Below are 21,993 nucleotides of genomic sequence, written 5' to 3' on the forward strand. Positions count from 1 at the left end.
TATTGCACCAGAGAGGTGGTAGAACCCTTCTGCTGGAACTGCAAGCATGGTGGGCAATAGCTGGTGGTCTGTGAGTCCCCGTGGGCTTCCTTACCGGGCCAACACCAGTCAGGCTGATTCACTGGGGAGCCCTGACCAAAGCAAGACAGCTGTGGGGTCTCCTCACACCTGTGAAGATTGAGGAGACCCATCCCACGGGCCATACAGCAGTGAGCACTTGGGTTTGGGACTGGCCTCCTCTCTGCTGCCCAGGCACTGTGGGTGAACGCTTTCACAAGGCTGATGCTTTCTGGTTTGTTTCCTGCAGAAACTCTGTGGTTCCAACTACCCCCTGAGCATTGCCTTCATCGTGGTGAACGAGTTCTGCGAGCGCTTCTCCTACTATGGCATGAGAGGTATGTGGCCATGTCTAGGAAGAGACTTGTGCATCGCTGGGCTTTTGTACACACCAGCCTGGTGTTCCGGGGTTGTGTTGTATGTGGTCACGGTTGTCTTTCAAAGTAAATTGGTATTTTGGGATGCAGGCATGAACAATGTGCCCTAACATGGAAGCTAGACCTGCTCAAAGCAGCAATAGTGACTACAGACCCCCAGTGTCACTCCCATTTAATTTTTGACATGATTTTCTGTCTTGAATGTGGTTTTCCGGTGTGTGATGTGTTACAGTTGTGTGCAGTTAGAGTGTTGGAGGACTGAATCATACAGGCACCTAATTTGCAAATAGAAAAAATGCATAAACAGAACTACAGGTTAGGGTAGGATAAGATAGAAAATATAATTTCCAGCTAAACATAAATGTTTATGAGCAAAGAAAGCCTGGTACTGGCATATCTCATTTGAACATTTCTGTGTCAAGGATTATGAGGAACAGGTCTGAAAGCACAGATCTTTCCAGAACAGTGCTCATAGCTGCTACACAAATCAGTGTTTTTCTTGTCACTGTGATGTAGTTTCCTGCTTACCTGCAGAGATGTACATTAATTACCTGATGTGGTCTGTTTGCTTCCTTTTAGCTGTCCTGACACTGTATTTCATAAGCTTCTTCCACTGGGATGAGAATCTCTCCACTGCTGTGTACCATGCCTTTTCCGCTCTCTGTTATTTCACACCTGTCATTGGAGCCATCATGGCAGACTCGTGGCTGGGGAAATACAAGTAAGGAAACACATCTCTCTAATTCTTACAGGATACAGCTACACCATGCAGCCTGCACGAGGTTCAGTGCTGCATGTGATCCAGGTTTTGAGCTTGCCCAGGGTGCGGCAAAGACGTGCTTGCAAAGGTCAGCTCCTCTCTGTTAAAGGCTGAACAGCTGAGCTGTTTGCTCACACTGTTCTGTGCTCCTCTTTTTCCCAAGGACCAACAGGCAACAAAGTTCAAACAAATTAAATCACCCCAGGTTCCTCCACCCTCCTTCCCCACGCACCTTGAGAAAGCTAAGGTGTAGTGGTTAACCCTCAGCTTTCCAAGATCTGTTGCTGAGCCAGACTCAAGGATGGTGAGGAAGCAGTGTCATCTTCTGGATCTAGTGGTCTCAGATGCAATGGCACTAATTGTACTCAGTTATGCTTTCTCGGCACAGGGGATGTGTAAGCGCACACATTTTTTGTCCCAGAGTAACCCAGGTTCACTCAAATCATCTCCCTTAGCACATAATCAGGTAAACTCTCCCTGAAAAAATCGAGGAGTCCTCCCTTAGGCTGATAAGTTGTGGGGCCATCATCTGCCCAGAGTGGTGGTGAGCAGCTGGATGCAGGACATTCTTTCCTTGGCACTGTCTGTTCGCTGCCTGAGGAGTCTTGCTGTCAGAGTGATGAAGTGCAGCTGAACCTTTCTCTATAGGACTAAGCGCGTCTGGCAGGAGAGCCTCAACATGGAAAAAAACAGCTGCAATCTGCCTTTTCAGCAGAGAGCTTTTAAAGGGACATCAATATTCTTTTTTCTTTGTGCTCGATTTTAGTCATTCTCCTGTCCTTTAGAATGAAAAAACAAACAAAAACAATTGGGAATTTTATTAACTTCATTATTTGAGGTTTCACCTAGCAATGTTCGTTGCTTTTTGAGGGTATTTATCTTGCAGCAGGATGATGTGAGAAGATAAATCATTATGCAGATTTTTGTGCATTAGATAAGAGACTTCCATATGTCTTAATGGGTGGTGGCTTTTACTGTAGTAGCTGGGCCTGGCCAATGCCAAGGACAGGATAACAGATTAGAGGGGCTTTTAGGAATGATCTGCTGTGGCTCTAAGTTAGCTGTTGCAGCCAGGGTCTGGATGTGTCGAGGATCACATCTGTGCCACTAGTTTGGATGTGGCAGTCAGGCGGGTTGAGTGTGGGCAACAGACCCTACAGATGCCTTCCAGTGTAGGGATTCAGTTAAGTGCGTGCTACAAACTGCCAGTTAGTAGTAGTCTGGAAAATGAGTTGGACTTGAACAGTGCTTGCCTATTTGCAATCTATTTGCATGATAAGACTGGAATGTTTTTAGTTTATTATGCCCAGCAACCTCTGCAAAGAAAATAGGGTCTCTCCCTCCTTAATCTCAGCCCATTTGACTATCTCTTTCTTCCAGTGTGCTCAGTGCTGACACAGAAGAGTTATAGGTGTCTGTGATACCAGAGATATGGACAAAGCAGTTCCTTGTGCATCTGCCAAGTAGCCCTTCCATATCAGGAAGCACAGGCACACTCTGTTTTCAGATCATACATCACCCAGCACCTTCAGTCACTGCTGTTTGCTTTGTTCACAGGACAATCATCTACCTCTCCATTGTGTATGTGGTTGGCCATCTGATCAAGTCCGTGGGTGCAATTCCATCCCTGGGCAACCAGGTTGTTCATGTGTAAGTAGCTGTCAAAGCCATAACACTGTAGGAGGTTGCAGTGATAGGTGGTTGACCCAGGACTGTCATTTGTTTCACCTCCATGAGGACAGCAGTCTGGGTTGCAGACCGTGCATGGGTTGCTCTTATCAGGGCAGGGTTTGGGATGTCTGAATAAGCAGAAGAGGGTGTTCAGAGTGAGAATGCAGCAGGAGGAGTTGGAAAACACCGCTGAGACTGAGTCCTTTGACACAGGGACTTCTGACCATGTCTGTCTGCGACACTGTGCTACTGGAGTTTGGTTTCTTCCATCCAGCTTCCTACACCAGCCTCCTTCCTCCCTCATTTTCTCATCAGCACTGGTGCTCAGCTCAGCAAGGTCCCCTTGTGTGCATGGGAACACAAAGCCCTAAATACACATTTTGTGATGTGTGACAGAGGAAAGGTCTGTCGCCTCCAGGGTACTGCCCTTCTTGCCCTCTAGATTCCAAACCGATAGGAATTTCAGAGTAGTTCTCCAGCTGGTGTCTCTGAAACCACCGTGCTGTTTTTGCCTAGGTACTCGGGGCTCTAAAAATATATGCATGCAAGCAGGAGCTTCTGGTTTACAGAGCAGCTTTTCTTTTTTCTTTTGTCCCAGACCTGACACTTGGTTCCATACAGACATTGCTGTTGGGCCAACAATGGGATTTTGAGGAGCACTGGGAGGTGGAAAGCACCCAACAGTCTAATTCAAACAGTTTTTCTTCAGTTATTCAAACTGGAAATCCTATATGCAAAGGCTTTGTTTTTCTTTCTTTTTTTTTTTTTTTCTTTTCCTCAATTGATCTCTGTAATCTTTTGTTCTCAGATGAGTGAAAAATAATCCCTTGATTCTTCAATGTCTGCTGTGTCCACTGGGCCTTGGAACAGCATGACACTGACAAAAACGTTTTGGTTAATTGACTGATACTGAATACAAAATTGAGGATAACTAATAACTATTTTTTTTTTTATTTTGCTACTTAGCTTGCTTATCATCACTGCTGATGTGCAAAAGACAATGATATCAGAGGCATTGTGGTTGGGTGGCACTAACATGCTCTCCTAAGCACTGGAAAGGTTCTGCAATGGTGTTGTTTTTGTTCTTGCATGAAGGGTCCTGTCTATGGTTGGTCTGTTTTTGATCGCCCTTGGAACGGGAGGTATCAAGCCCTGTGTCTCTGCATTTGGTGGGGACCAGTTTGAAGAGGAACATGTAAGACTTCATTTATTTCCTAAACTCTGCAGTGTCTGGTTACTTTATGAGGATGTTCTTGCGATCAGATTCTTTTGTATTAGAATAAGGTCCCATTTGCTAGGAAAAGATGTAGTAAGATGGTTTGTGTGAGACTTGAAAGAATTGGGATAGTTTAGAAAAGGAAAACACTAACGGAATGGGATTGATATCAGGAATAATAGGTCATAACTGCATCAAATAATCCAAATGTTAATTGGATGTCAGAGTATTTGGAAGATCCTGTATGGCACAGCATGGAAAGGTAGCTATTTCAGAACCAGCTTAACAGGTGTGATTATAACACACTGCAGTGCAACACATCAGATGAAAGAGAAAGTTGTATCACCAGGTTCTGTGCTTTCCTGGGAATTTTCCCTCAAAACAGGCACCAGTCATAGTCTGTCTTAGATGTTTTTCAGAAAGAACTGCAGAAAATTGTAGCCTTTCAAAGAGTTTTAGTACCAAGTGTAGCCAGAATGTTTTCTAATTGTTCCAGAATGGAAAGTTCTGAAGAGCTGGGAAACTGTCTGTACTGGATCCTGTTAATTGTAATCCAGTTGCTTTATATCCTCATTCTCCATTACGAGTGTTTAGCCCCGGCCCTCACGTCCTGTAACCACCAGGGATATCATTGAGCTTGAAGAAGTGAAGTGGGTCAGAAAGTACTACTGCAAGGCAAAAAGCATCATTTTCAGATTGACCTGAAATTAAACACTTAGATTTATGTTGATCTAACACACAAAAAATTTCAGTTTTCTCAAAGACAGTATTCAGATCAGCAGCTTCTGTGAATGGCATGAGTCTCAGAAGGTCTCTGCTACAAGGAAGAAAATAAGTGCTTGAGTCTGACAAACAGACTTTTAAAATCAATAAGGATTATTTAGGATTGACAGTAGGAAAAGAATTCCAGAAATAGGTCAAGAAAAGTACTGAGAAAGACTGGGACCTTTGGAAGATGGAAATCTCTGTCAGTAGAGGCATTGAATAAGGACACTAGAATAATGGTCTGTCAGGAAAGGCACTAGTGGAGCTGGATAAGGGATGGCCCCTTGGCCTTGGACAAGGGATGGGAGCCCTGTAGGGCAGTTTGTTGTTTGTCTATTGCAATGTCCCAGCATGTAGTCAGCATTTAATGAATAAATAAAACAGACCAGAAGGACAGTTTCAAAATGTGGAGAAGCCTTGTTCTTTCTGCACATGAACTCTGTCATACTAAAGTGATGAAGCTTATGATTGAATAATAAGGGGTAACAAAACCCAATATGTTTCATGGTCACTTTTTCAAAGCAGATCCTTCTGCAGGAGGGCCCATCCTGTGCTGTCCGTCAGCCCTGGTGCTTTAAAGGATGCTTTGGGAGAGGGAGCAGCAATCAGCTGGTGGTCACCAGCCTCCTCAGTCTCCAGAAGCAGGCTGGCAGTACAGCACATGTGCTCTGGGAAAATGCTGCGTGCATACCAGCATGTGGGCATCCCAGCTCGCAGCGCTAATAGCTGTCCCAAAAGGATTGTAACAGGTGTTACAGCAGCATCTTCAGAAGTGCTACTTCTATGAATATTAATGATTAATAATGTTTATCCAGCATCTTTCAATTACCACCTAATTACAGTATGATAATATGTACCACTTATCTTCAGAGTGTTTTATAGACTTCAGCTAATGAATCTCAGCACCTCAGTCAGGCACAGGATATTATTATCCCGAACTTACAGTCACAACTGAGTTACAGAGAAAAACCTGAATTGCCTGTGGTTGTGTGGGACTGTGCCCATTCTCCAGCAGTCAGACTACACCTCTCCAACAAATTTATCAAACACTGAGGCTCAGACATTCCTCTGTGTGTTGCCTTCAAGGGAAACTAATTTAGAAAAAGAAAACTGTAAAAAGCCTTCTGATAAGGACAATATGTTCTGCTCTATTCATTCTTTGCAGAAAAGAAAGTTTGTATTTTACCATTTTGAAATTACTTTACCTTTCAGAAGAAAAAAAGGTTTTATGCTGTGCAATAGGAAATTTAAGTCTTTAAAATAGGAATGAGAAGTTTTGATTTTTTAAGGGATGGAGGGTTTGGGGCCAACCAGAATACTTTTCTCCCCTCCAGAGTGTTGTTCTGGAACACTTCCTATGTCTTTCATCTTCTGCTCCAGGTAGGGTGAAATAATGAAATGAAGAATTTGATTCCCCCTCAGTTTTCAGGACACCAATAAACTTCAGCTGAACCCTTAACTGCACAGGCTTAGTTGCTCAATCTGGAAACTAGGGATGTGGTAGTTCTGTGTATAAAATTAATAAATAAATTGCCCCTGCAGTTCCCACATAGAGACAAATTTAGGTTTTGAGGCAAATGCACACCATTAGTCTGGTTTTCTTTAGAGTACTTTGTAAATTCTTGGATCTGCCAGTTTGAGAATCGTACTACTACAAGCAGTGATGGAGACTGATACAGCAGGAGATCAGATAGGGAAAGCAGATTTATCTGCAGGAGATTTCCAAGCATTCTTGTCTATAGGATTAGCAGTCCAGGCTAAGAATGCTTGAACAAAATTGTATTTATAATATGATATATAAATGCACAGGCTGCTGTGTCTATTAATTAAAGGTCAAAGCTGCTTTCAAACAGTGTGGTATGGTTTTTAAGGTACTAAATAGCTTTCTCTTTGTTTTTTTTTTTTTTTTTTTTCCCACTGTTGCCAAGGAGATCAGGATTATCATACACGGTACCTTTTCCTCAAATTAGCTAATCCAAATCATGTTACTAATGTACGTCTGCTCCAAAGATTAAGAAAGTAAGGAAGGAATTTGGTTGTAATTTACAAGCTGCTAGGTCGTTAGTTTTGTACTCACTTCTGCTTCTCTGACCATTTTTTCAAACTCTGGAATTTGTAAATGTGTGAAATAAGATGCCCCAAATCACTGTCCTCTAATCAGCACTCTGGTTTTGGTAATGGTTGCTCTAGACTTTATCACGTCGAGAGCTGTGTGCTTGAGTCTTGCTCAGCTCTCAGAAAACCTGAGTTCTTCAGATATGAGGTGTTATAGATATGTCATAATAATTTGAATAGAAGAGGTCAGGACTGAGGACTCTTCTGCAGTACCCATATCAAGCCACAGCAGGGCTGTTCTGTGACTGGGAGAGTTTGTTGAGGCTACCGATTTTTCTGGATTTCTTTATGGTGACAAATAACTAGTCACAGAGGTAGAATGAAGAAGAAAAATTACTTTTATTAGCTTAGCAGTAGAAAACAGCAGGTAACCAAAAATTTTGTCGAGGACAGAAATGGAATTTAGGAGGCAGTAAGATTCATTGCTGTTTGCTGTTCACCATAGAAACAAGAGATAATGATTGTAAGGCCTACCAGTTCCTTAATCCAGGATAAATCACTTCTGAGTGACGTATGGATCAGATTCTGAGATGTGCTAGGAAATAAAATCTTGCAAGAGCCAAAAACTCATGCTGATGGGATCTTCATAACTGTGCTGGGGCAAGACAAAAAGCCCTTCACCCAAGCCAGAGGACACCCAGCATCCCTGGTGGGTGCTGGTGGGAGGTGATGGGACTCAGCGTCACCTTCCCAGTACCCACTTCACAAGGTGACATAAAGAAAGTCCTCCTGTGCTCTCCTGCCTGCCCACCTTCCCTGCAACGATCTGCTGCAATAAGAAGCTTCTTGCCAAAGTACCCGTTGGCTGCACCATGGTCATTTTGGGATCCCAGGCTTCATTCCTTTTGAGATGTCCTCTTTAGGTGTCTGCAATTCTTCGCATTTGCTTCTGTTTTCCAGACTTGTGACTATTGTTGTCTAAGGGAGCAAGATGTGTTTGAAGGAGAGGAGGCAAAACCAGACCTCTGGGGATCTTCCTCACACTGAGATAAATTAATGTTTCCTGGTCAAAAACATGCTCAGGTCAGAGAGATGTGGCTCCAGGTGCCCCAAGGAGCTCTCTGCCAGGAACCAAGCCATGTCCCAGGCAATTTGCCCACTACCATCACAGGATGTGCTGACAGCTGGGAGTGAAGCCTAAATACATGTAAAACATATCATCTGCCCGGGCGTGGGCTGTCCTTAAATGCTGGTTTCCCCAGCTCAGATGTCCAATAGCTGGTGATACAGAGGAGCGTGGTGTAGGCCAGGTTGCCTTCTCTTCTTTCTCCACTCTGCTGGCCCACCCAGAAATGGGGAGGAGGTTTAGCACTGTGGGTGCATGTATCTGTGCAGTTGTGTCTCCCCTGCAAGCAAGGAAAGACTGCTTTGGAGTGAATCCCTTCATACATTACTTCTGTGGAAAGCACCAAACTCTGCATCAAGTTTTTGATTGCCTCCAAACTGGGAATTATGTGGGAGGCAAGAAGATCAACAGGAATCCTTTGGCTGTACGGACTGTAACATGTTACAACATCAGCTGAATTTTGAACTCTTCCTCTTGGAGTTCAACCCTCCATCAGGCTCTTGAATTTGCTTCTGTAGATTTAATTTACCCTATTAGTTTGAGGTTGACTGGCCTTAGGTTGGTAATCTCCTGCCTGTTGGCTCCCTCTCATTTGCTGCCACTCTCTCATCTATGCTTTCTTTAACAACCCCTCAGTCTATGCAGGTTTCTTTTTCTGTTTTTACATAGGAAGAGAGGAGGGGAAAAAAAGAGCTCAGACATGGGAACAAATGATGAGCTTGTCAAGCCACGCCAAATTGGATTGAATTAGGTGCCAGAGGATCTGAATCATGCTACTTGCTCTGAATAAGTAAATGCTCTCCCCTTCCAATCCCGCAACACTCTCCAAGCAGTGGCTTTTCTTCCGAAATGCCAAAAAGCCCCAAAGCGCCTCTTAAGTAACGTGAGCTGATTTGTGTGAGCTTTTACCATCACCCGAAGGCAAGCTTGTTTGCTTAACATTTTATGCACTGTGTGTCAATATTTACCCAGCCTTCCTAACAAGAGAATTGATAGCGTTCAATTTGCAAGCCCGATGCTGTGCATTAGCCGTGACATTGATATTGTCTTCTCTTGTTTTAGACCTCGGAGAGAAGCAAGTTTTTTTCCGTCTTCTATTTATCCATTAATGCTGGAAGTTTGATCTCCACGTTTGTAACTCCTGTATTAAGAGGTCAGTGTTGATTTAGAATAAGACAATAAATTAGCTGCCCTCTGACTACTCTGCTGTGCATTGTTAGGCTCTTATGACAACTGAATGGCAGAAATTACATTATCTCTGGATTGGCCACTGTATTGCATTTACGCCTTGTTAATCCTGCCATAGCAGCGTAACAGATTTATGGTACTAGCCGCAGACAAGTCACAAAAACCACGTTCCCAGCTGTATTTCAAAGCCAGCCTGAACTGTAGAATTAAAATATGGGAGGTGGAAAGAACTAAATGGTCAGCTAATCCTCCTTCTGGCCAGTGAAGGATTGTTCCCTGTCTTGCCCATAGGTAACCTGTGGATGGGAATTGATCTTTGGCATCGAGGGCAGGCACCAGGACCAAATGAGTTATTGGGGCTGGTTGTGGAGCCTCACCTTCTCCCCCCCACAGGGCACTGCTGACTGCTGGAGGACTCTGTCCTGGCACCCAGGCATGTCTGCTGGGGTCTGCCTGCAAGATTGCAGCCCTGAGCAATTAGCCCTGAGGACAAAGCACAAGCCTCTGCCCCACTTAAGACCTACTTTACATTCTAGCCTTGCTGCTGTTTCCTTCATTGTATTGTAGCACCCAGAAACCAAGGGATTGGCGTGCTGTAAATACAAACCCAGAGGCAGAGGGAGGGCAGGAGGGTAGCAGGCCATAGGCGAAGGGGATGGGGACAGGGACAAAGTAGCCTTCACACTCACTAGCATTTTTTTTCCTTCCATCCTGTAGCCTCCAGGAAGCTTTCTTTGTTTGGAGCGGCTATTTCATCAGGCCATTCGTTTCACAAGGCTGTGGGCAGTTGTGCTTTGTCTCACGTTTACAGTCCCATGTTCAGGCCAAGGCAAATGTTCCCTCTTCGAAGCCAGCATTACGCTAGGGAGGGACTCTTGCTTGGTGTAGTCAGGGGGCTGATGAAAATCTGGTCCCTTTGGGACATCCAAACTCGCAGTATACCAATAAACTAGTCACAACATGGAAATAAGGTAGAGAGAATAGGGAAAGAGTACGTTTTCTGCTAAGTGTGAAAGCTTTTCCTGGAAAAGCAAGAAATGCTGTTCTTAGACATTTGGCAGAAGTGCAGGATATTTTTAGGAGAAGTCCAACTCATTTTGCATGTCAAAAGTTCAGCGTGTCCATAAGGTCTTGCTGCCAGTTGGACCTCAGCTAATTTACTGAAAATACGCAAATAAGTGTCAGGCACTGCACACAGCTATGCAGCTGACCATGACTGCCCAGGGACAGCAAACAGGAACAACGGAAAACTTCATGGGTTGTTTTCCAGTTAAATGTGTTGGTTTATTTTGATCATATTTATTTGGTTTTGCTCCACATAAGATGGCAGTAATTTGTAGCCTCTGGCACACTGACCTAGACCACACGGCTGGTCTGCTGTTGGCAGTCGGTCTGCTGAACTCGTGTGGGGTGAGAACTGAGCTAGGCCTAGAGGCCCGGGGTTTCAGAGAACCATACCTCAGATCAGTCGAAGCCATGCTCTGACAAACCTGGCTTCCTGGTGGGCAGGACCTGACACCAGGAGCAGGCAGCCTCTGGTGAGATTGGGAAGGAGGAGAGCAAGGGAACTGGAGATGCAACCAGGACATTAGGTCTAATGGCTCCCACTTATTTAGGAGGAGGGGGTTTTCCTTCTGCCTTGTCCACTGTAGGTTACTAGGAAATCAAATTTGGGTTTTTAGCTTGATAATTCATGAAGCTGGCACAAATAATGTGAAAACACGGTGCTGATTGTTTAGATCTATGCAAATGCATAGCGTTTTGAGGTTATTTTAAATGTTTTTTGTTTTGTTTTGTTTTGTTTTCCAAATTATGGTTCCTACCACTTCTTTCTACCTGTTTGTCTGCCCTTTCCCTTCTACTCTTCTGATCAATATCCCATTATCAGCTGCTGCTGCTGGCAGACACTAACCCTGCTTCCAAATTGTCCTCGTCAGGGGAGGACAACTGTTTCAAGGAGATTCAATTCACAGTGTCAAGCACCAGCAAAGAAGATTTAAAGCTAAGAGAAGTGACTGATTTAAGGGAAGCAAATCAAAGACCAAGGTAACATAAGTCTGACTGTAATGAGATGCTTTTATTTCTGACTTCCTTTTTAGGGGATGTGAAATGTTTTGGAGAGGATTGTTATGCACTGGCTTTTGGTGTCCCAGCAGCACTGATGGTGTTGGCGCTTGGTGAGTGAAAACTCTAATGCTTCTAGTAGTAGTTACCATTTGTGAGTCCACTTATAGATGAGAAAATGCATAAATTTACCAGCTCTGGATGGACACTGTGATGGGAAGCTCAAGGGCACAAGGTCATCCAACAATTCCACAGTTCAGAACAGTAAGAAAAAACACATGATGTTTTTGGTGGTGGACAGACAGTGTTCATCCTGCAATGCTATAGCGTGACACTGTTGAGTGGTCTAGTGGGTGCATCACAATACAGTTACCTTGTTCAATATAACAAAGGGAGGCACCAAAATCATTCTCCTGATGGACTATACCTTTACCTGTCAGTAAGTTAGGCCTTTGAGCTGCCATCTGAGCAGTCCTCAGTTCCCCAACTCACAGAAGAGAAGCTTAATATGACACTTCTAACCTTTGCGCAGGCTTTTTGTAGCTCGGGGACATCTTTAATGGATCAGACTTTTGCCTCAGAATCTGTTTGCCACCCAGAAATCCCAGAAGAAGCTGAATGAGATGCTACTTTATTCTGAGCGGTCTCAGTTTGCTTGGCTGAAGTAATTCCCACAATTATAGTGACAGCCTATTATTATGTTGCAATAATAAGCCCTCATTGCCCAAGAGTCCAGAGGCAGCCACAATCATCCTGCTCCCTAAAGCTTGCATCTTAGCCCCATTAATGTACTGTCAAGACTTCTTCTTCAACCCCTGTCAAATACCCAGTAATTTCTACATTCCTACAGTTACTCCTCAGTAACCAATACAGAGGATACCCCATTAGCTTTGGTTTCACAGTTGCAAGCGACTGAGGGGAGCAGTCCCCTTATTATGCTGCATTTGAGAGGTTTAGACACAGCATGGGGTGGCTTCTCATTCAGCTTGTTAGCTTAATTGAGAGACCAAGCAATTGTTTGATTTCACCATAGCATCTGTGATTTGAAAAGTTCATCCCCCGGAGAATGTGAGTGCTGCTTTTCCCCCTCAAACTTCCATCCGGCAGAAGGACCAGCACACTGAAGAAATGTCATCGGGCCACAGCCAGTGTCACAGCAATTATTTTCAAAAAGTGCATGGTCATGGGCCTGAGCAGCTTCTCTTTTCCCACATGGCCTACTCCTATCAGTTTAAGGCAGCGTAGGCTTCTCTGTGCTGAAAGTTTTCAGCAGGATAGCAGTTGCCCAGGGGAAAATGGACATGTAAATACTGCAGTTTCAGTGAGGCCATCAGTCGAAATGTGTTTTTAGCTAGTGTCCTGCTGCCAGATTCCACAGCCCGCCCTGGCAAAGCAGCTCTGTTCTTTTGTAACATGCTAAAATGCTCTTGGATGTGATATATTTGACTATGTGAGCAGCATGCAGGACTGCAGAAAATACCCTTCCAGTCCTGACTGGCCCCCTCCCTGTGATGCTGGAAAACAAGGATAGGTTTAGAGGCAGAATGGAAATCTTATACAGCAAGGTTTTCTGAGCTGCTTCAGTTTCTGAAAGATAAGAGAGGACTGATATTATTTAATTTCAAATGCTAAACAGAATGCAGGAACCTCAGTTCCCAATGGAGTCAGTGGCATCCCCAGGAGATATTTCAGCAAACCTCATCAATCTCCCTTAGGAGGCACCACCGACTCCACAGGGAGATGCTAAAAATGAGGTAGTGCAGTTGCCCACTCTGTGACTTTGATTGAGATTCACCTAAACTGACTTCAGATGCCTCTCTGACAGTTCTGCAAGTCAAAACAGAACATAAAGGGTCTTCGTAGTGAGAAAAGAGAAATGGTGAATCTCCTGCAGCGTTCCTATGTTAGGATTAAAATGCCTGCTTTTCTCCACTGGCTGTGGACCGACCTTGGTGACTGGGTTAGCTTAAAATGCTTTGTTATATGGATTTCGTGCTCAGCTTTTATTGTGCTTCTCCCTGCTAACATCTTTGGAATTGCAGTGCAGTCAAAGGCTCTCAAAGAGCAGGACAAATGATCTGTAATTGGATAGCTCCATCTCAGACAACATTTTGAAGCCTTGCTTCATATGTTTTTGTGCTTTGAGGGAGAAAAACAAGGCAAAACAATATCTTAAATTGCACATTCTTCCATGGAAACCATGAGTGGAGGTAATTTCCCTTAGCACCAGCATGTGATGCAGTGGCCTTTGCGAGCTGGGCTGGCAGTTGCCATTGAAATGTGTGTGAGATGCAACACACAGAGCCTGGGTTGGATCTGCACTCATCCTCACATGGAAACAATGACTTGGGGATGGTTTCCAGCACAGGTATCATCAACATCAGGTGCAGGAATTAAATGTGGCTTGTATTTTAAGTTTAACCCACAAAAAGCATAGATGGGGGAATTTTCAAAGCACTGGTTTCCTACATGAATCGGGTGTGGAGGGGCCTGTTGTGCCAGAGCAGATTATGAGAAGATGGCAGTCACTTTGTAGGAATCACACTGCCTCTTGTAGGAAGTTGCATTTTCTTCCATCTGAAGGCATGAATAGTGTCCTGTATGTTTGTTTTGTTTTGTTTTGTTTTGTTTTGAAAAAAATGCAAAAATCCTGTAAGCCCCAAAGGAAGAGGATTTCTGTTGAATATGGGGGTTGGGGCTGAGCTTTAGTCATGTGAATTCCCTTTTGGATTATAATATTTTTCAGTTGTGTTCATTGCTGGAAGTGGGCTGTACAGAAAAATGCCCCCACAAGGGAATGTCTTACTTGAAGTGTGCAAATGCATTGGAGTAAGTATGTGCCATTCCTTCTCTTTCATGCACAACTCTGGGGCTGCAGATCAGAAAAGTGCAAAGGGAATGGGGAGGGGGCATTTGGAGTTCTTCTGTATGCTGCTCCTGGATATATTGCTGATGAGCTAGAAGGAATAAGGAACACATTTAGATCCGAGTTTATTCTTTCAGCATTTCAATTGTTTTTCTGTAGTTCCATGAACTGTTTAACTGATGCCAAGTAGAACCACTGGGGGGGATGCTGAAAGACAGGCAGGAGACTGAAGGGAAAATTCAGAAACTCACAAAGTATCAGAAATGTGACTTTTTTTTTTTTTTTCATCTGAAGAATTTTACTGAAGTTTATCAGTTCAGCAGACAGTAAGAGTACGTGTTCATCTTGCGCACATTGAGCATGCTCTTGTAAATGCAAGAGATGCTTGCTAAAGTTGCAGTATAGCCTTATCAATTATTTTTCATAACGTGTAAGCTGAATATAGTAAGTGCAAAAATACTTCCTTGGTTTTGGGTGGAGATTGATGTTTCTTTTTCAGGGAGCTGAAAACATTCAGCAAATGTTTTCTTTTTGCCTAGGTTAATGCTAGTGACAGATTTACCTCGAGGAAGCAGCCAGATCTTAAGGAAAGGGTTTCTAAGTGAGGCTGCCACTCTTTTTGCCAGAGTCTGTTCAGCAGCTGGAGCACGCACTATAAACAAACAAGTTAAAAATTTGGTGTCACTGATTTCTCCTTCAGTGAGAAATGAACTTGAAAGCTTCTCTAGGACTGAATGAGATATGGGCTGCACCAGGAATATGCAAAGACAGACCTACAGAACAAGAAAGGAGGGAGAGTTCTGGTTTTGACATTGCTGTGGATAATGAGGTGTTCCCTTCCCAGCACAGCGGTCAAACCAACAGGTGCCTTTCAGAAAAGAACAGAAGAAGAAATTATGTTCAAAACTTTATAACCTATCCGGTTTTAAATCAAGCAAGAAAGTCTATGGGGGTTAATGCCAGATTTGTCTCTGAAAGACAGGCTCAGGAGGTAGTTCATTCCCACATCATGCCTTTAATTAACCAATCCCACAGGACCTTTACTGCAGAGAATTGGTCATAAAGTGTCCAGTCCTGCACATGCAGATTTTGGATGTGTCCAGCAGAATTATCTGGTGCTGTGTACCTTTGGGGATGGGGAGGGCAGCCCTGAGCTGGGAATGTGGCAAGGACTGATAAGTAAAGCTCCTGAAACGGAAAGGAAATAGTTTAAATGGCAGGCACAAGGGAGCTATTCACTTTTTTTTTTTCTTTTTTTTTTTCTTTTTTTTTTTCTTTTCCCTAGTTTGCTATTAAAAACAGGCTGAAAAACCGCTCCCATCATATTCCAAAGAGAGATCACTGGCTCGACTGGGCATCAGAAAAGTACTCAGTAAGTGATGCTTTACCTGGCAGATTTCGAGGGTGAAAGGGGAAGGCAGGGAGGCAGACAGACTTAAGACTGGCCTGGCCACACCACTCCTCACATACTCCAGTCTTGCACTTGTCGTGTCCCTTCCCATGTCTGTCCTCTCCTGACCCTTAATGGACAGTTTAGGTGCTGCACTGAAATACAGAAGTGCAAACATGCCCATGAGTAAATGTGATAAATAACTGCCATGTAGAGGGATGTTGGAGCTCTCTTGGTTTGTGGCTGGAAGCTCGTCTTGTCTTGTCGCATTATCTTTCTGCCTGTTCCCTTTATAGAAACAGCTGATTGGGGAGGTTAAAATGGTGACACGTGTCCTCTTCCTCTTCATACCACTGCCGATGTTCTGGGCCCTGTTTGATCAGCAGGTACGGTACCAAAGCACCCTGAGTACTCGCACCACTACACCCATCCTAGGTGTCTAGGGGCTTGACCCATTCTCAATGCTGGTTGTGCCTTTGCAGTTTGCACAGGAGGGTGAGAAGCAAGTGTGCCATGCCTACTGAGAGGCAATGTAGGGCAGGGAAGGAATAGACAGGGGAAATAAGACCTCCAGCCCTATTGTCTCCATGTTTTCTCTTCTATAGGATGTCTTAAAGCTTTAAAGGCTTCACAGCTGTCTGTTTTCTTCTTAGGGATCCCGGTGGACTTTGCAAGCCACAAAGATGAATGCTGATTTTGTAAGTACTTACTGTCACCAGGGATAAGACCAGTAGTAATATCACTGCTCTTGCTTTTTAATTTGGGTCTTACAATACTAAGAGCTTCTGCTTAGTGAAGTCTGGTTGAGTTGCACTTCCAATTATCAGAAGTAAGAGGCTTTGTGTGGCCACGTGCAATTCATCACAGCACATCTTGGCACGGCAAGGAGCAAGGGCTGGGAAGCCACCGGCAGCTTGTGAAGTCAGGAGTGCTGATATGCTGGCAACTGGCTGCTCCGTGACCTTGAGCAGGTAGGGTTTCCAGCCTCCTACCCCCACGCAAGGGGGAAGTCAGGGAAAGTTCACGCAGCCCTTGCAAGGTATAACAAGGGCTGTTATAGTTGTGTGCCTCTGCTCTGGCTGACTTGGTGATACATTAATGAAGCCCCTAAAGATCAGCAGGAATCCTGTGCATAGGGTAGAGATGTGGTGAAGATTAATTAGTAGCCACAAAGCACTTCAAGGATGTGAATGGCAGGGTGTAGTGGCAGATAAATGTGGATCGGCTGGATGGCTCAAGATGTCACCACCCAGGGCCAGTTTCCAGATGTATATTTTAATAAACCATCTAGATCCTGCCTGTGGATGTTCACATCGGAATTTAAGATCATAAATACCCATTTTACAGTTCAAAATTGACTTAAGGTCCCAAATTTGAGCCCTTCTATGTCTCTCCCATTAAAAATTTGGCTCTCAGCATGTGATACTCAGTAGGCTTAATTAATTCAAATGAGGCATGAAAAAGACTACACAGTGGGTAATATTTTACCCACTCAAGAAAAGCAAAATAATGAAAGTTCCTGAAGTCTTTGTGATGTGCATCTAGAAACTTTGTTTTCTGCTGTTGTGCTTGCATGCACTTAGTGATCTGTAGCAGAACATCTAAAAATCGCCAGGAGTCACTTATTAAACTCTCCCTGGTGGAGAAGAAAACTGTTGGGGTTGTTTTTGTTGCACCAGCTTGGATGGATTTTTGGCTTATTTCAGTCTCATTCCTTCTCTACATCCATGGTGAGCTGCCCCAACCCACGAAGGTGAAAATTAACTGCAGCATTTATGCAATTTCATTGTTAGGCTTGTTGGAGTTTGTGTTTGCAAAATTCCATGTTTTTGCCCTCTTCAGCCAAAGTGCTCAGCTAGGAAGGCTGGAGTTAACAGGGAGTGATTTAGTGTGAGATGAAATGTTTTAGGCTTGTTTCCTAATGGCACATTTGTATAGTGTACACAAAGTAGCAGGGGGAGAAGGTATTTGCCTGATACTTCTAATTGCAAGGCTTCTTGGCTGTGCCCAGTGCTTTTTACTCTCCCAGGAGGCAGCTGCCAGCAGAGACAGGTAGTCATTCCACATTCAGCTCAGGGCAAGCCTGGCAGACAGGAGACAAATCCCCACAGTGCTTTCTCAGAAAGGTACCATTTCCTTCCTAATGTTTTTTTCTTTTCTTTTCATCTTAATTTCAAATGAAAAGCATAGTGTGGAGTTCAGACAAATGCCAGCCCCTGCCTGGAGACAGCCCATCTGCCCATTTTGGGGACTGGGGTCCCTCCATCCACCCCTATTGGCCTCACACAATTGCAGGGGCTAAGCACGGTGGTGCAAGGGTGAAGCAGCTTGTAAAACCTTAAGTGCTCTTGCCTCAGACTAAGAAGTCTCAGTTGAACAGCTGACCAAAGCCTTTGGCAAATGGAGGGAAGAAACGGGTGTTTGTACAGCCTGCTGGCTCACGGGTGCTCTTCTGTTGTCCTTTTGGGGTGCTGGGGACAAATGCCAACAGAGCTCAGAGGTCTTGAAACTTGAGGGCATTCACTTGCAGGATTTGGGCTTTCCATTAGAGAAGCAGAGAAAGGAAGCTCTGGATTCAGGTCCCAGCTTGGAAACTAACATGCCTGCTCCTCACCACTCACCTAGGTCAGGGCTCAGCCAGTCTGAAAGATGGGTTTCGGTACCTGTGGCAGGCGGTGTCCCAGCTGCCATATATCAAGGGCTGAGCACAGCTTGCTTCTGCAAAAGGATTCTTATCCCACTATTTGTCTTTAGATGACAAGTGTCAAGTGTCAACGAAAAACATTTGAGGAAGCCACTTCTGCTGCTAAAGCCTATCCTGTGGGCTGGTTGCTTATTTGCCATCAACCACATATGCTGTCATATCATGGTGTTTATGAATCACTTGGAATGTCTTTTTGTTTCAGGGAATATATGTCCTTCAGCCTGACCAAATGCAGGTAAAAATACTTTAGGGTAGGAAATTCTTTTAGAAATTCTTTTTCTCTCTCATTCTTACTTTTCTGCTGGGACCAGTGGCCCATTTCTGCTCCTTTTGAAGATAACAGCAGTGCTCCTGATAACTACTGTGCTATGGACTCTTGCTTGCTGCTCACTAGCTCTTAAGCAAGCTTATTGACTTGATGTTCAGAAGACCCCAAGGTTGTCCTAACACAGAGGTTGAATCCTGCAGAATAATGCAGAGGTGTTGGGGCATATGCCACTGTAATAGCTCTTGAATAGTGCTGGCATGTGGAGGATACAAACTGTGTATCCTTTTAACATGGCTCTGCACTGGGATCAGCCTTACACCTGAAATATGTTTCCTTCCTCCCTTTCTGCAGGGCAAATGAAAATGTGGAGGCTCTAACACGGTGCCATATTGTCACAGTTGATTACAGTTCCTACACTGAACAGCTCTGAAGAAATACAAGGCTGTTCTGTTCCCCTAAAATTGTCCTTCAGAGCTGAGACTGAGCATCTCTCTCTGCTTGTTCTCCCGTCGCTCTCTGTTTTCTTGCTCTGCCACTGCAGACTGGCAGACAAGCTCTGCCCTCCCAGGGGAAATGCAGTTCCTGGGGGGGTTCCCGTGCTGTGTGCAAGTATGAGAAATTGGCAATCTCACAAAATAGTGCCTGTTCCTCTGGGATTTTGCTCAAGTCCCAAGATGTTTCCATTATTGCTGATCTGTTGTAAGGTCCTACCACAGCCCCTAAGGTTGCCTGCCTCCATTTCAGCGGGTTTTGTACTCTCTAAAAACATAATGCTTCAGTTCTCTCTTCAGGGAAATGGGGCTGGTGATGCTTGCTTACCTCTTGGAGAGGAGGATATGTACAAAATGTATTCGTGCCTGTGAAACCTAAATTGCAGAAGCTGTCAAACAGCAAACTGTGATTATATTTTTAAAGGAGGTTTGAAAGTGTTTGTTCATGTCCTTTATTTAATGGAATTATTTCTGGAGGACAGTGCTTTATGAGTTTAATTACTGAAAGTTGCTTTCTAGTCACTAAACTCCCATTCTTTTGTATTGCAGTTCTTAAATCCACTTCTTATTCTTGTCTTCATCCCAATTTTTGACCTTGGGCTCTACCCTCTGATAAGCATGTGCAAATTTAATTTCACGTAAGTACTTGGGGACAATGCCTCAGCTCTTCCTCTTTTGCAGCAAGTGTGCAGAAGAACAGCTTTTAAGAAGAAACACAAATTTCTATTCACCCTTCCCAATACTTCTGCTTCTGCCTCTCTGGCAGCGTCACCATCTTCTGTAGGCCCTGGAAATTCCAGAGGGGAAAATTCAGTGGTGTTAGATTTTGCTCTATCAACGGATTTTCCCTCAAGCTGATATGAACAGTCCCTTTTGAATTTGATCAACATGTCCTTCACCTTATCTCCTGTATCATTGTTAAATAATTCCCTTCCTGAAGCTCCCAGGGGGCCAAACTCACTGTCCCACATGGGCTGTGTGTGGTCTTGTGAAGGCAGGTTCCACACTAGGATAGGAACCGGTGAGAAATGCTAGAGCAAAACAGTTGTTTCCCAACCATTTTGACCCAATTTATGCATTTGGGGTGTGTGTTACTTCTGAGTATCTCTAGTCTGCCTCTGTGGATTGATGCCCCTTAGCAGTGGAAGTAAGTTATGTGCACCTGCCAGTACAGATCTAGCTGAAACAAACCAAGTTTGTGCGCTCCAACACCACTCAATGTGAAATAAAGCATGGAAAGAGGGAATAAGTGGGAGATCGGCTTCAAAAGCCCCAGCTTGGCAGAAAAATTCCTGTCTGATGACCAGTTCACAGAGTAGCTCACCCAGCAGCACAAACCCATGCACTGACCAGGACTGAATGTCATGCTCTTTCTGTCCCCTGGATGCCAACAGGCTCCTACCCAGTTTAGCCATAGATGTGGCTGTGGAGATACTGTAGTCTTCAGGGTTTTCTTCTTTGTGGCTGCGCTACACAATCTCAGTGCACAATTTGAGGTCAAAACCAGTTTGTTTGTTACAAGATAGAAACAGTAAATATGTTCTTATCCCAGGGCACGTAACTGAGAGACAGAATTTGGGTTCATAATCTGGATTTCCCACATCCCTGTCAATCTAGAATATGAGTCCAGACCACTACAAGGAGCAGAAAATCACAGACTCTAGATCCACGTTTGTTTCAAATCTCAACAACTCAGTGGACCTGCCTTTCTGGACCTATTTTACACCCTTTTATATCAGATTGTCTCACATAACTCTGGCAGAGTTGTACTAGTTCTGCACCAGTTTCAGAAGCAAGCTCCTTATTCTCCAGAAATGTAAATCTATTGGCAGGAGAAATAACCCAGAATGATGACACAGATGGTCAGAAATGCTGATGACAAAAACTATACATTTTTTCTGCTCTTCATTCCTGCTGCTAAATAGCATGCTACTTATCTTTTGCCTTTCCCAAAAGAGACTTGAAGATGTGTCATTTCTAGTGCTCCTTCCAACATCACAGGTTAACATAATGCCATGAGCTACTCCCACTAGAAGAGCTAGGAACAAGATTATATGCAACTTGCAAGCACAGAGCTTTTTTCATGGCATATCAGTTTTAATTGGCCTCAGTGCTGGCCTCATACAGAAAAATAGAATAGTTTTAAGTTAAATGATTGGCAATTTAAACAGCACGTCATCCCTAGTTCCACCTGTTGGACAGTTTATTATGTGGTTTTGGCACATCTTGGGCTCTGAGGAATTATATTTTATATTTTAAATTACTTTCTTTTCTTAATGGCACCTCTTTCATTTGCTCCATAGGCCTATTAAGAAAATGGCAACAGGTATGATCCTTGCAGGGATGGCGTTTGGACTTGCAGCTATTGTAGAAGTCAAAATAAATGTATGTATAGCACGAGAGATTCTTCAAAAATACTTGGCTTTCCCTCGGGTGTTTTATTGATGCCTGTTGGATAATCCTTTTACCCGTTGTGATCCTGGATTGTCACCTTGAGTTTGTTCTTTACTACTAAACATACCAATCCAGTTGCTAATTTAAATTCTTACTTTCTGTGTCTGTCTGTCTGTCTGTCTTTCTGTGTCTTCGTCTCTCTCTTTTTCTGCTCTTTGCAGTTTTGCTGTGCCAGACACCTGTATTGGTCTATATTCTATAATTCCATCACCAGTGCTTGACAGACACCTAGTTAATGCTAGAGATTAATTCCCAAAAGGTAGTCTGTTCTCTCTTCTATTTCTTGCTGTAGGTTGCCTATATTTTACTGTTTCAGTTTATTTTATTCCTTTTCTACTTTGGGTAGGGATGTGTTTTTTACACAATCAATTCATTCTCCAGTGATGCGGGTGAATACAGTCATGGACACCAGGGGCTGCTGGCCATCCCCAGACAGAAAACCAGCAAAGCTCTTGTAAATTCAATGTTAGCCCCTGCAGATTTGTGCCATTTGTTTCTGGCCCGCGACCAGCTTTGTGCAAACTTTGGCTGACCTTTGGCT

General features: G+C 43.9%; 1 protein-coding gene across 7 annotated transcripts in view; it reads left to right on the plus strand.

Moving 5' to 3' along the window:
* Positions 1 to 21,993, plus strand: part of SLC15A2 (solute carrier family 15 member 2) — a 50,100-nt gene that overhangs the window by 14,848 nt on the left and 13,259 nt on the right. For all 7 annotated transcript variants that reach the window (XM_027462083.3, XM_027462084.3, XM_038182578.2 and 4 more), the window contains 13 exons: positions 308 to 395; positions 1,014 to 1,155; positions 2,752 to 2,844; positions 3,961 to 4,060; positions 9,090 to 9,180; positions 11,315 to 11,392; positions 14,026 to 14,108; positions 15,431 to 15,517; positions 15,832 to 15,921; positions 16,189 to 16,233; positions 18,442 to 18,474; positions 19,548 to 19,636; positions 21,302 to 21,383. In XM_027462083.3, the coding sequence (XP_027317884.3) occupies positions 308 to 395; positions 1,014 to 1,155; positions 2,752 to 2,844; positions 3,961 to 4,060; positions 9,090 to 9,180; positions 11,315 to 11,392; positions 14,026 to 14,108; positions 15,431 to 15,517; positions 15,832 to 15,921; positions 16,189 to 16,233; positions 18,442 to 18,474; positions 19,548 to 19,636; positions 21,302 to 21,383 (1,101 nt within the window). The remainder of the gene's footprint in view (positions 1 to 307; positions 396 to 1,013; positions 1,156 to 2,751; positions 2,845 to 3,960; positions 4,061 to 9,089; positions 9,181 to 11,314; positions 11,393 to 14,025; positions 14,109 to 15,430; positions 15,518 to 15,831; positions 15,922 to 16,188; positions 16,234 to 18,441; positions 18,475 to 19,547; positions 19,637 to 21,301; positions 21,384 to 21,993) is intronic.

Source organism: Anas platyrhynchos, chromosome 7 (assembly GCF_047663525.1).
Source record: "Anas platyrhynchos isolate ZD024472 breed Pekin duck chromosome 7, IASCAAS_PekinDuck_T2T, whole genome shotgun sequence".
NCBI classification, from domain to species: Eukaryota; Metazoa; Chordata; class Aves; order Anseriformes; family Anatidae; genus Anas; species Anas platyrhynchos.